The sequence below is a fragment of the Equus quagga genome, chromosome 3, assembly GCF_021613505.1.
Source record: "Equus quagga isolate Etosha38 chromosome 3, UCLA_HA_Equagga_1.0, whole genome shotgun sequence".
Lineage (NCBI taxonomy): Eukaryota > Metazoa > Chordata > Mammalia > Perissodactyla > Equidae > Equus > Equus quagga.
The window spans coordinates 102,702,261-102,716,781 of NC_060269.1; the positions used below are offsets into that span (position 1 = coordinate 102,702,261).

General features: G+C 37.0%; 1 protein-coding gene across 1 annotated transcript in view; it reads left to right on the forward strand.

Moving 5' to 3' along the window:
* Window positions 1-14,521, forward strand: part of TMPRSS11E (transmembrane serine protease 11E) — a 41,426-nt gene that overhangs the window by 23,197 nt on the left and 3,708 nt on the right. Inside the window, exons 5-9 of the mRNA XM_046656947.1 lie at window positions 1,557-1,720; window positions 4,813-4,851; window positions 6,550-6,727; window positions 7,574-7,833; window positions 8,432-8,574. Coding sequence (XP_046512903.1) covers window positions 1,557-1,720; window positions 4,813-4,851; window positions 6,550-6,727; window positions 7,574-7,833; window positions 8,432-8,574 — 784 coding nt within the window. The remainder of the gene's footprint in view (window positions 1-1,556; window positions 1,721-4,812; window positions 4,852-6,549; window positions 6,728-7,573; window positions 7,834-8,431; window positions 8,575-14,521) is intronic.

Sequence of the window (14,521 nt, forward strand, 5' to 3'; positions counted from 1 at the left end):
AGTGAGAAGTAAATTGAACAGCTGGGGTAAAGAAAGGGCTTTGTTTGTTTTTGTTTCTGTTAGGCAGCCAGTATAGGAATAGTTTAAGAGAAAGACTAAAGAATAAATAATTGATGTACAGGGCTACTGAGGCAGTGAAAGGGGATGAGATACATAACAATAATATCTTTAAAGCCCTATTTCCTCAAATTACATAAGCGATACAAAAAACATATAAAATTCAAATAACATAGTATTGCATAAAATGGAAAGTGAAAACTCCCTCTCCAATAATTCCACTCCCATAAATAACACATCTTCTTAATAATTTATTTTGTACATCTTTCCAATGACTGCATACAGATCTATTTCATTCTTTAGCTGGCTGTTTAGTATTTCACTACAACTATATGTCAGGGTTGATTTAGCCAATGCCCTTTTGGTGCATGCTTGGGTTGTTACATATTTTTCTGATTTAAAAACAAAGTTATGATTGAGATATGTATACTTATCTCTTTGCACAAACAAGAGTGTATTTTTTTTTATTTTTATTTTTTTAAAGATTTTATTTTTTTCCTTTTCCTCCCCAAAGCCCCCTGGTACATAGTTGTATATTCTTCGTTGTGGGTCCTTCTAGTTGTGGCATGTGGGACGCTGCCTCAGCGTGGTTTGATGAGCAGTGCCATGTCCGCGCCCAGGATTCGAACCAACGAAACACTGGGCCGCCTGCAGCGGAGCGCGCGAACTTAACCACTCGGCCACGGGGCCAGCCCCAACAAGAGTGTATTTTAAGACTAAATTTCTAAAACTAGAAATGCTGTATCAGAGAGGATGTATAATCAAAAGTTATAATAGATAAATAAAGCTGCCCTCTAAAAATAAGATTCTAATTTATATTCCCATTGACAATTTATGTGAGTAGGAGTCGATGCAGTGTATAGTGAGGAGTAAGATTCTTTGGGAACTGATTGTATGTAAAAAAAAAAAAAAAGAGCAGGTAGAGTAGCTGACAGAGCATGAGAAAGGGCAGTCAAAGATGATTCCAAGGTAGTAACTCATTCAAATAACACTAAGGCTAATTAATACTCCATCCTGAAAATACAGTCACATGAAGTCAATACAATTTGGTCAAGCTTTCGAATATTATTTGGATTAGGAGTTATTTAGGAGAGCCTGAAGTTTGCTTAGGAGAAATCAATGGATTTAAGTCATTGGGAGTTAAGCCTGAAAGCCAAAGCCAGAGTCGATTTTATATTCACCATTTATTATATTTGACAATTTTGAGTGGTTGACAAGAGAAGTGTCTTTTTCTATTAATAACTGCATCCTTTGGTAGTAAGAGAGATCATGAGCATACTAGCTCACTATCAGGGAGGCTGAGTTGGAAGTTCTATAAGTGGTAAACAATAGGAATATAGAAGGAAACAAATTGGATCTTTTAAAATTACACTTACGAATTTGTTTATTGTGTGTGCATATTTCAAATGAATGACAAAGAAAAAATATGTTGTGATATTACCATAAATCTTATTCAGAACTATATCTTTTAAAACCCTCTTTTTCTTTTTGGTCCAAAGTCAAGAGGAACATGGAGTGTTCGCTCATATGCTGCTGATTTTTAGATTTCGCTCTACTGAGGATCCTGAAGCCATAAATAAAATTATTCAACGTGTTCTACACCAAAAGCTACAAGATGCTGTAGGGCCTCCTAAATTAAATCCTGAATCAGTTGAAATAAAAAGTAAGTTAATTTCTCTTATTTAGTTTAATTCTCTTATGTAGAATAGCTCCATGTTAAGTTTGGTCCTGGGCACTGATTTTTAAAAACTTTTTTGGATATGCTCTAATTATGGAGTCTTGCCATGAAGAGAATATTTCTTTGGGACTGAATCGGTCTTTAAAACTACCCTAACCTTGTGCCTCCCATGCAAGCCTGTCATTAACTCCTGGGCCTGGATTCTTATTTTATATTGGGCCTTGCACTTTAGCTGTAGAATCCGAAGATAAATGGAGAAAATGGCTTCGTATATTTATTCCTCTTCGTTTTCTTGTTGCTTACATTTTACCTTCTCAGTATAACGTGTGGAAAAGTTCATGCCATCCACATGTTTGCCTCCAAATGTCATTGATATATCTTGAGATATATATAGATATAGATATAGATATAGATAGCTTTTTCCCTTAGAACATTAACCAACGAAAAATTTATAATTTATTTATACTTATTTTTGGTATATTTTACAACTAATTTGAAAAGTCTGAGGGTCTTTTTTTGTGTGTGTTGAGGGGGGACAGGGGGATGAAATAAGCAGTGGTAGGTCCTCATTATTAAAAAGTAAGAAACAGGAAATCTCAGTGGAAATAAAAGTTTGGTTAAGAGCTAAGTCATGTGCTCTAAAACGATACTAGTCTATAGAAATACTGTGCAAACCACATGTATGATCTTAAATTTCCTAGTAGCCACATTAAAAAAGTAAAAGTAAACATGTGAAATTCACTTAAATAATTTGTATATTTAACCCAATATATCTAAAGCATTATTATGTCAACAAGTAATCAACATAAAAATTATTTCATGGGGTATTTTATATATATATTTTTTTGTACTGAGGCTTTGAAATCTAGTATATATTTTAAATTTATAGTACTTTTCAATTTAGACTAGCCACATCTCAAGAGCTCACTAGGCACATATGGTTAGTGGATACAATATTGGATATGGCAGCACTAGAGACTAGAGAATAGGGGATGAGTAGAAACAGTGAAGTACTAATATAAAAGCTGACAGACCTAACTAGAGACCTAACCATGGTCAGCCACCTTACCTGCTTAGAAAGGGAAATTTCACTAGTCAGAGCCAGTTATATAATTTGTGGGGCCCAGTGCAAAACGAAAATGTTGGGACTCTTCAAAAAGCAAGGTCTGTTAAAGGTACTAAAATATAAGACTTTTCTTTCTTTCATGGACTCTCTTGACTTATGGTATTTTTATTTACTAATTAACGTCATGCTAAGTGAAGAAATTAAAGTCTTAAATTACTAGTGTGCGTTTTACTGCTTACTTTCCTACTGTGAAATGTCGATTTCAAATGCAAATATAAGAGTATTTAACTTCTATGTGGAATCACAAAAATTATTCAACCGTATTTCATAGTTCATACATGTGTGTATTTTGGTTCTTACCAGATCAATAGAAACACTACACAAGGCTACCTCAGAGTTTTTTATTTCCCTTGTTTAACGTGTGAAATTTTACTAATGTTCTCTACCTTCAGCTTAAGTGAAGAAAGACTGAAAGGTCCTTCTATGTCATTATTTTCAGCAGAAGCTGCTGGCTAATAAAGAAGTAATGGGAGCAAGAAAGGATATGATAGGGTCCCTTGGCTGTTTGGGTCTATTACAATGTCATTGCTTTCTTTCTGTGTTCTAAACGAGTTCTAGTTCAAACAGAAAACATGACCTCCTGGGACTGTCAGTGCCCTCTGCTTACTTAGTGGTAGATATCACTCATTTATCTTGTACTCACTTTGAGTTTGCTGAACATTTTAGGTCCACTGGAATTCTGGGTCCGTGGGGTATCGTGAATGATACATGCAAATGGGGCAGCAAGAACCTGTGGACACACGTATTGTGTGTATCTCCTCTGCTCATGCCATGCTCCATTATCCTATAGGACTTCACTTTCAAAACACAAATTATGAGACAAAATTATTAAGAATTTCAAGTCAGTAAGCATTAAACCAAGTTCAAGTTCATGCCGAGAGTAGCAGCCAGTGTAAATACATAAGTCACATATCTCTTAAGCCGGCCCTGCCAGTAGTGTCAATATGCAAAGCCAGGACTTTCTCCAGGAAGAACTTGAGATAAAGAAGAACAGCTTATTGAAACAGAGAGATTAGTGCTGGAGGTTTTTAATATTTACTGAGAATAAATGGTCACTTCTTCCTTATTTTTCCCATTTTTCCCAAAATTAACCTGAATGGAGAAAGTCAGAAAGAAGCCTTTCTAGGATACAGATTTCTAGTAAATCATTACTGTTAAATACTAAAAGAAAAATTAACATTAAAATTTTTGTATTTAGAACTCTCATCCTGCCATGTTCAAAGAGAATAGTTTTGGTTATTGGAAATATACTGAGTCAGGAAATTTGAATGCTTAGAGTTTTACATATCTGCTGGTTGACTTAGTGCTTGCATAGGGTTAGGGCCTGATAGATGAGAAGTCAACAAGCTAAGGAACCATTGGCTAGAGTTGAATGACAATTTGAGGGCAAATTGCCCTGCTAAAACTTTAGCAGAAAGAAGACCTAGAAAGGGATAACATTGTTTTTAAATGGGAGTGAACAATAATTTATGGAGACACCATTTGGATATGTTATACAAATGGGACTATGCCTATGAGTTTAGTAAAATAATCTGAAATAATGGTCAATAAAAATATTATTGCATTTGGGGAATGAATACTATGGTTTAGGCCAGTATTTCCCCCAAAGAGACTGTAGACCACTTGCATCTTATTTCTTGGTATAAAACTTAGACTCCTGGGATTCAAGACAAAAATACTAAATAAAAATTACTGGGAAAAGAAACAGGAATTTACAATATAAAGATGCTCCCTATGTGACTCTTGTCCATACAAAAGTTTAAGAAACACTGTCCAGATCTCCCTTCTCCCAAGGCAATGAACGTACAATGTCTATGATTAACTGTTGCTTGCTTTACAACCTAAAGATACTATCTTATAATGGAATTAAGCAGCCCTTAGTATTTGAAGTACTCGAGGCATTATGCTGATGTGCTGACCTTGTTCTGTTCACCTTTTCTGTATATTTCAGAAATTAACAATACAGAAACGGACAACTTTCTGAACAACTGTAAGTTTAATATATTTATTACAATGGCATCACTTGAATGTAAAAAGTTAACACTAGATCATTTAGGCTTACTTTGTGTGGCATTATAGGGTCAGAATAAAGTTCATCGATCTGTACACAGCTTATGGTGCCTTATCTTATCTCTGAGGCACCTTTCATTACTTAAGAATGACAAACTTGGGAGACCTTTGGAGTGGATGTATGGGTGCCTCTGGTGGATGTGTAGTGGAAGTGAGTTGTGCAGTTATTAAAGAAGAGGCAAAAAATACTCTTCAATATTTTGATTGCAGATATCTATTATAAACTCTTACAGGAGTTTTCTAAAGATGATATAAAAGTAATCTGTACATTGGTATTTTTCAACTAGAGTTAGAGACTTGTTGTTTTACAATAAATAAAATCTTCTTGATGTTATTAATCCCATATTATGGAAATTTCAGGCAATTATAGGGTTGGGGTATACATTGATGAAATTACTGAAGGCCTAAATGATATCTTTAGCCATATTTTAAAAGTCTAGTATTTCCCTTCCCTTGTAGCAGAGTATTTAGATTTAGATTTAGAGAACACATTCGATAATTATGGAATTAGTACTGAATACTTTTCTCTTAAAAGATGGAAGGAAATGTGCAACTCGTCAGCTCAGAATGTTGGTTAATTCATAAACTTCAGAGCAAAGGATAATACCATTACTTAAATGGCATATATTCTTGCCAGCAATATTTACTGGGAACCTACTATATGCTAGCTCTGTGTTGGGCAATAAGGATATAAAATCGATGAGATATAATCCCTGTCTAAAGCAGCTCATACTCAAATGAGACTAATGCATGAATACATCATTCTAAAACAACCGTTCTCAAACAAGGGCAATTTAGATCCCCAAGGGATCATGCCCCACTGTGGCATTTTGGTTATCATCATTGTTGGGGGTGGGACGGTGCTACTGGCATCTAGTATGTACAGGCCAGGGATCCTATGATGCACAGGACGGCCACCCACAAAAACAATTAGCCATACCAATGTGTCAATAGTACCAAGGTTGAGAAACCCTGTAATAAACAATGTCGAAGGACATATATATAAATATATATATATATAAAGAGAGAGAGAGACATATGTATATACCTAGAGATACATATGTATATGCACACATGGAGAATATTGTTATTATTATTATTTATATTAATAATAATATTATTGGGGCCTGCCTGGTGGCATAGTGGTTAAGTTGCGTGCTTGGCTTCAGTGGCCTGGGGTTTGCAGTTTCGGATTCCAGGCATGGACCTAGTACCACTCGTCAAGCCATGCTGAGGTGGCATCCCACATAAAATAGAGGAATACTGGCACAGATGTTAGCTCAGTGACAATCTTTTTCACACACACACACACAAATAATAATAATATTACTATTAATATTATTATTTTCTTATGGAAGTGTCAAGAAAGTCATAACTAATTCAGTTTGGGGGCAGGAGAATTGTTAGAGAAGACATTGCAATGGAGGTAATGACTGATTTAAATCTTACAAGATGAATAGGAGTTTAAAAAAATGACACAAAACAGTTTAAGGAAAGGGAAGAACAGGAGAAAATATTTGATACCACTGGAACACAATGTAGAAGAAATTTGAGATCTAGTAACACGATTTCATACTTAAATACAGCTGCTAACTAATACATCATCTCTCTTTGGCAGGCTGTGGGACACGAAGGAGTAAAACTACAAAACAGGGTCTCAGGATCGTCGGTGGGACAGAGGTAGAAGAGGGTGAATGGCCTTGGCAAGCCAGCCTTCAATGGGATGGGATCCATCGCTGTGGAGCAGCTTTAATTAATGACACGTGGCTTGTGGGTGCTGCTCACTGCTTTAGAGTGTAAGTCCTGAACCTTGAGAACAGTTGGGGGTAAGCAATGTGCACCAGGGCTTGGCAGGAAGGAAAACTCTTACACCTTAATAAGAGGTTTTATAGTCTGGAAATGGCATCAATGTACATGTAGCTAAGTCATCCATTGATAAATACACAATAATTTCTCAAAGGAAACAGGAATTTTAAAGTCATCTTTGGACTTTGAGCTTGATATCAAAGAGAAGAGCCATATCTCTCTGCTGTGTCTTTATCAGAGAAAGTGGCTAGATGGATTGTAGGTTTGACCCTGATGTAGAAATTCCACATGGTAAGAAAGCATTAAATATAAAGAAATTTGGTAGTAACAAATTATACGACTGAAAAGGTTGACTAGTTATAGTCCAAGGATGGAGACCTTTTGACCCTGTGCAGACTGGCTACAGCATACAGAATAGTAATGCTTTGTTAAATTATTGTGTCGCCTTTTTGGTTTTCAGACAAATGTTCCTGTTTTAGGGTAGGCGATATGGTGCACATAGAATACATTTAGTTTTCTCATTCTATACAGGATATGCTTTCCGTATGTCCCTTGGAGTTACTGATGCCCCCAAATATCAAAAGGCCCTAGGATCTGGAGTGGGTGACTTGGCCTGCAGAGTGGCATGTATATCCTAAGAAACACACCACTCTGGCATTTCCACCGCATCTGACCCCTGATCCTGATTCTCAGATTGGAAAGTTTGTTTCTATACATAAAAACTATAATTTTAAAAAGAAAACTTATTTTGACACTGGCAAACTAAATAGTTTAACATAAATCATTATATTGATAACATAGTGAAGTCAAATTTCTTCTTCATACTTTCCCCCCAGATATAAGGACCCAGCCAGATGGACTGCTTCCTTTGGAGTAACAATAAAGCCTCCGAAAATGCAACGAGGACTCCGGAGGATAATTGTCCATGAAGAATACAAATATCCATCACATGACTATGATATTTCAGTTGCAGAGCTGTCTAGCCCTGTTCCCTACACAAATGCTGTGCACAGAGTTTGTCTCCCTGATGCATCCCACAAGTTTAACCCAGGTGATGAGATGTTTGTGACAGGATTTGGAGCACTGCAAAGTGATGGTGAGCATCTCAAGAAAAACTAAAATCATAGTAATCTAGTTTGGTATTCTGAGACATTTAAAGAATGGGTGTCATTATGCCAAAATATGTTGGTGAGTTGGTCATGTGGACCTGGGCCAAGTCAGGCCTTACTTGTGAACTAAGTCATTTAGAAGACACATAAATTCCTTCACACCTTAGGTTACTATCAAGTGCATCACTCCTACTGTAGTAATGGTGCTTGGTAAGGTGTCTGAAAGAGTAAATATGCCTGAATTTTTTACTAGGGATTAACTACGTAAGAGATTAGGGATTATTAATATACCAAATTGTGAATACCAGCGAATCATAAAGCCACCATTCCCCTCTTCTGAAATTGCCTTCTAAGCTTATTAATGTAATGGAAATTACTTAAAGAACTTGAGGTTCTTTCCTAGGCACCTAACTTTTCATTGAAAATAGTTAGGAAAGAATTCTTTTCCGAAATATTACTGTATCTGAAAAAATATATATCCTAAGATTCTATATCACCATCTTATCCACTAGTTGTGAAAGACTTTCTTCAGGTTTATAGAATATATGTATATCTACAAATATAAAGGCAATTTTTTCCCTTTAGGTAACAGTCAAAATCATCTTCGGCAAGTAAAGGTGGATTTCATAGATACTAAAACCTGTAATGAGCCTCAAGCTTACAATAATGCCATAACTCCTAGAATGTTATGTGCTGGCTCCTTGCAAGGAAAAAGAGATGCATGCCAGGTAAGTGATTTGACCTATTAGCATGCTGCATATTTTTTCTTCACCTTTTATTTTGAAATAATTATACATTTGCAGAAAGTTGCAGATAGTACAGAGGGGTCTCATGTACCCTTCACCCAGTGTTCCCCAATGGTTACATATCACATAACTATAGTATGATATAAAAGCTAGGAAGTGGACATCGATACAACGTGTGCTTCTAGTTCTATGGCATTTTGTCACATGTGCAGATTCATGTAACCACCACTGCAGTGGGGAACTGTTTCATCAACACACAGGTGTACCTTCATAGTAACACCCACTTCCTTCCCCCATCGCTGTCTCATCACTAACACCTGGCAATCGGTAATCTCTTCTCCATCTCTAAAATTTTGTAATTTCTAGAGTGTTATATAAATAGAATCATGTGGTAACTGTTTTTAGAATTCCATTTTGATTTCTCTATTAGCGCTTTTGACTAGAGTATCCCTTTGTAGAAAAATTTTCAGAGGTCCCTGAGGTTCTGTTCCTTTTTTCTTTTCCACTCCTTTCTCTCTGTTGTTTAGATTGGGTAATTTCTATCATTCTATTTTCAAGTTCAGTGATTTTTAATTCTGTTATCTCCATTCTTCTGTTAAGCCCATCCAGCAAGTTTTTTTTTTTTAATTTTGATTATTGTATTTTTCAGTTCTAAGATTTCAATTTGAGTCTTCTTTATATCTGCTATTTCTTTCCTGAAACTTCTTTTTTCATTTGTTTCAAGCATGGTTGTAATTGCTCTTTAAGACATTTTTGTGATGGCTGCTTTAAAATCCTTGTCAGGTCACACCAACATCTGTGTCATCTCAGCAGCGGTATCTGTTAATTGCCTTTCTCATTCAAGTCAAGATTTTCCCAGTTCTTGGTGTGATGAGGGGTTTTCAGATGTATTCCGGACATTATGAGTATTATGTTACGAGTCTCTGGATCTTATTTAAATCTTCTGCTTTAGCAGGCTTCCTCCGACATGACACTGGAGAAGGTAGGGAGGTGCCACCTCCTTCCCCACTCATCCACTTTTGGTAACTGGCAGGGGATCAGTGCCTCATTACTGCTGGATGGAGGTGGAATTTCAGGCTCCCCACTAGGCCTCCCCTGATGCCACTCTGGCAACTAGAGTTGCTGCTGGGAACACCTTGTTATTGCTCCTCTTGTGGCCTCCACTGAGACCATGGGGCTATGGCCTCAATACTGCTTGGCAGTGGTGCCATTCCTGACTCTCCACAAGATCTCCTTTGCTATCACCCTATGGGAGAGAGAGTTATGCCTCATTAAAATGGGTGGTAGTCCCTATTCCCCAGCTGATCACCACAGGGAAGGATGAGGAGGGTTTCGTTACCACGTGGCAAGGACGAAAGTTTGGCTTCCCACTCAGCCTTCTCTGACACCAGTCTGGCGGGAGATTGGACCTCATTACAGCCTGGTAATAGTGGAAGTCTAAGCTCCTCACTTGGCCTTTGCTGCTGGGGGTTAGGGAAGAGCCACAGTTTTTCTATGTTTGGCTGGAGTGGAGAAGATGCTGTCTGAAAGTTTTCTGTTTTCCTAGGTTGCCCTCTTTCTGGTTCTTTGGCTAGAAAGAGAAGGCTATTCTTTCTTTTTTTGTGTGGTAAGGAAGATTGGCCCTGAGCTAACATCTGTGCCAGGCTTCCTCTATTTTGTATGTGGGTCACCACTACAGCATGGCTTGATGAACAGTGTAGGTTCATACCCGGTATCGAAACCTACCAACCTGGGCTGCTGAAGTGGAGCATGCTGGATCTAACCACTGTGCAACCAGGTTGGCCCTCAGAAAGCTGTTCTTGAGCCTTCTTTTTAGCTTCACCTGTTGCCAGGTTGCGAGGTTGCTGGTTTCTTCATCTCCAAGTCCAGGATATCTTTTAGAATCTTTTTATATTTATTTTATTTCTAATGTTTAGAGTTTTCCTTTTTTTTTCTCTTTTTTTAAGCTGTATTTGGCTTGAGCAAAAAGAATAAATAAATCTATTCCGTCTCAGTCAGAGCATAGGCATCTTTTTGAACTGTGATTTTGCTTTCCAGTACATAGGCTAGTACTGTCAACTTTGTGCCTTTGCCAGATATGACAGCTATGACCTCTATGTCTTCATCCACTTTGCTGATAAAATCTTAGAGGGGGTTGATAACCGATTCCTTGGGTATGTCCCTAAACATCCCTATAATTTTTCTTTTGTGATTTGACAGATTTTCTGTTTAGTGCTCTCTAAGCCCCATATTGGTCTTTAAAATTTCATGCTATTCTGTATGCTTACCAATCTGGATCCATAGAGTGGTATGCCATTCATTTCTAAGTTTTTTTGTTTTGTTTTTTGTTTTTTGCAATTTTTCATGCTTTTTCTCTCACATATGCAGTGAACCTGTTGTCTTTGGGTCCACTTTCCTTAATCCACGACTGGCCGCACCATAGTCCTTTCCCAACTTTTACCTCTGGATTGGTCACTTTAGCATTGTTCAGTAGGCTACACTGGACTCTTTCACCCAGCTGACATTTCTTCACACTTCTGACAAATGCTCAAGATTGAACTTACTTCACTGTGTTTCTTTTTGTGTTCTGAGGCCCTGACTGTTTGTGGAGGAAGACATGGAACAACAGAGATTGGTCCCATTACAAAATTTTACAGAAAATTCAAGTTGATTCCATAAATAAATCTACCAGAACAAAAACAACTTAGTAAAAGATTCATTTGATCCTCATTATTTGTAGATTCTGTACTTGCAAATTCACATACTTGCTAAAATTTGTTTGTGAACCCAAAATCAATATACAAGACGCTTTCCTGATCATTCATGAACCTGAGCAGAGTGGCAAAAAATGAGTCACTCAAATGCATACACTCTCACCTGAGGTTGAAAAAACGTGAGGCTGGGCTTTCTTGTTTCATCTTTCATACCAAAAAGGACTTGTGTCCTTTTTGTGGTTTATTTAATGCCACATTTTCCGCATTTTTGTGGGTTTTATTGGTGATTTTGCTGTTTCAAGTAGTACCTAAGTGTAGTGCTGAAGTGAAGTGCAAGAAGGCTGTGAGGTGCTCTATGGAGAAAATGTGTGTTAGATAAGCATCATTCAGACATGAGTTACAGCACTGTTGGCAGTGATTTCAATGTTAATGAACCAATAATACATATTAAATAATGTCTTTAAACAGAAACACACAAAATGTGGTTATGTGTTGAACAGTTGATGAAAATCTGACCAGAAGCTCATGGAAATCTAATTGTGTTTCCCCTAGGAACAATGATTCAGTATTCGCTAAGTGTTTGCAGCAACTTCTCAGAACATAACTACTGTGAATAATGAGAATCAACTGTCTTTTATCTTCTTTGACAGTCATAGAATCATTGTTTAGATATTCTACATCTCTCATCTTAAACCCTTTCATTCTACTTGCCTCCAATTTTACTAAAACTATTGAAAACATCTTATGCTTTGACATTCGTGATCATCATTTATTATTTTCATTCAAATATCTTGGCCTCTATTTACAGTAACTTCCTCCTACAAGTTTCAGAGCTATAGCTGTATGCCTCTTTAGTCTTTTATTTTTAAGTTTTTATTATAGAAAATTTCCAGTGTATGCCAAAGTAGAGATAACTGTATAATGAACCCCCATATACTCATCATCCAACTTCAACAATTGTCAACTCATCAACAATCTTATTTCATCCCTATATACCCTAACATAATCCCCTTAACCCTCCCCTCCCCACCCTAAATTGCAGATATATTTTGAAGTAAATCCTAGGTGTCATATAATTTCATCTGAAAATATGTCCCCTATTACAATGCCATTTTGATGTTGGTATTAGAGGTGAATATCCTTTACAAATTTGGAGAAATAAAGAAGAGGAATCAAAGTGAGCCCTGTTATTACAATACCCTGCTTTCCTATCATTGAGGGGACCCAGAACCCATTTTTTTTTCTCTTTTATGTTTAGCCTCCACAATTTTTGTCACTTGACTGGCTTCATACATTTTTTTACATCTCAAAAATCATCCGTAACCTCATATGTAAAAATATTTACTTAGATCTCCTAGTCTTTCCTACCTCAATGACATTTGGCCACCCATTGTTTCTTAAAATATGATCCTTCTCTGAATTCTAGGATCCTGAAATATGCTGATTTCCTGTCTCCTCCTCTAAGCACTCAGTTCTAGTTCCTCCTTTTGGTTCCTCTTTCTCTCTCTCTCCCTAAGCCTGGTTATCCCTCAAGACTCAGGTCTAACATGAAATTTTTCTCTGCTCTCTATATATTCACTCAAGAAGCTATCTTTTCTCTGAACTCAGCTGTCAGTTTAATGACTTCCAAATCTATTCTCTCCAAAATTAACATCTTGTCCATATTTAGTCTCACATTTTCACCTATTTTAAAACCATTTCTATTTATATATTTTAAGGCATTAGTATAAGACTAAAATTTTTATATGTGCCATCTCAAACTCAACAGTCATCATGAAATGTTAACTAGTTTTCTATTGTCAAGTTTCTCACTTATGCTGTTGGGTTTCACCAGCCTTAGAGTCTTTTTTTACTCTTGTATCTTCTTCCTGTGTAATCAATTAAGTTCTAGAATATCTTTACCATATCTTCTAGATTTCTCTCTTTTGTCTCCATTCCTTCCGTTAACATGTTAATCTATTCCTTCATTCCTTCACATCTTGATCAATACAGTTGCTTCCTGGTTTGGATTCTTCTAATTTTAAAAGTTTCTGTTAGTGCATTCCTGAATAAACTTTTATGTTCTGTTTATCACCAAATCACTCACTAAGAATAACAAGATGTACGGGGAAAATGGGTTAGAAACAGACCAACAGACCCTTCAAAAGCTATGCAACACTATAACCAGAGAATGAACAAGAAATAATAATAATTGTACCTTGAAAAATAAGTTGGACCGTGTAGGCAGGCAGAATGCACAAGGGTGGCTGGTGGCTGATTTAGGGGATGTTAAAAATACACAGAAACAATAGAGTGAAAATACCAGCTTGCTGGGGCTGAGACAATGCCTATGGGAGTTTAGCCCTGAGCAGACGAGAAAGTACAAAGTGCCAGAACCGAAGAACTAAGTGAGGCTAGGTTGTGCCTCTTTGGTGGGGGAGTCCTGGACAGGTACTCATTTAACTCTTTCTTAAAATAGATCCCCAAAGACTTCTGCCTGTGTATTAGCTGAGTTGAAAGCTTTTTCCTTTTCTTCTGAAGAGCATAATTCTACTCCTGTTATTCTGGCTTCTTTGCCTAAGACAAAACACATATAAAGCATCATAACTTCCATTTTATATTGACGTAACTCCCCTATTCACCAATCACGTGTGAGCTAACTAGTGTTAGCAGAACAGACCATATCTTTCTCCATTTGATACTTGAGGGACTCACCTTATTTTTCAGCTTATAATGGCTGTTAGATACACTGCCATCTTTTTCCTTTAATTGCTTTATTTTTAGACTCTTTCACTCCTGTCTCTTAAATGGATTTAAGCTTCGTTGTCTCTGGCATCTTCTATTTCTTCATCCTATCTACACTACTTTCATATAGGCTTGGGTTTCAATTATCAAAATGCTTCAGTTAGGGGTCGGCCCCGTGGCTGAGTGGTTAAGTTCATGCACTCCGCTGCAGGCAGCCCAGGGTTTCATTGGTTTGAATCCTGGGCGCGGACATGGCACTGCTCATCGAGCCATGCTGAGGCGGTGTCCCACATAGCACAACTAGAAGGACCCACAACTAAGAATATACAACTAGGTACCTGGGGGCTTTGGGGAGAAAAAGGGAAAAAAATAAAATCTTTAAAAAGAAAAAAGCTTCAGTTATTCAAAGAGCTTCATATGGTGCATCTTATTTCTATAACCAGACTGTACACTCCTTAAGGGCAAGGCCCATGTGTTTACACTCTTTTTACATCTCCTATCACATCTGAGGG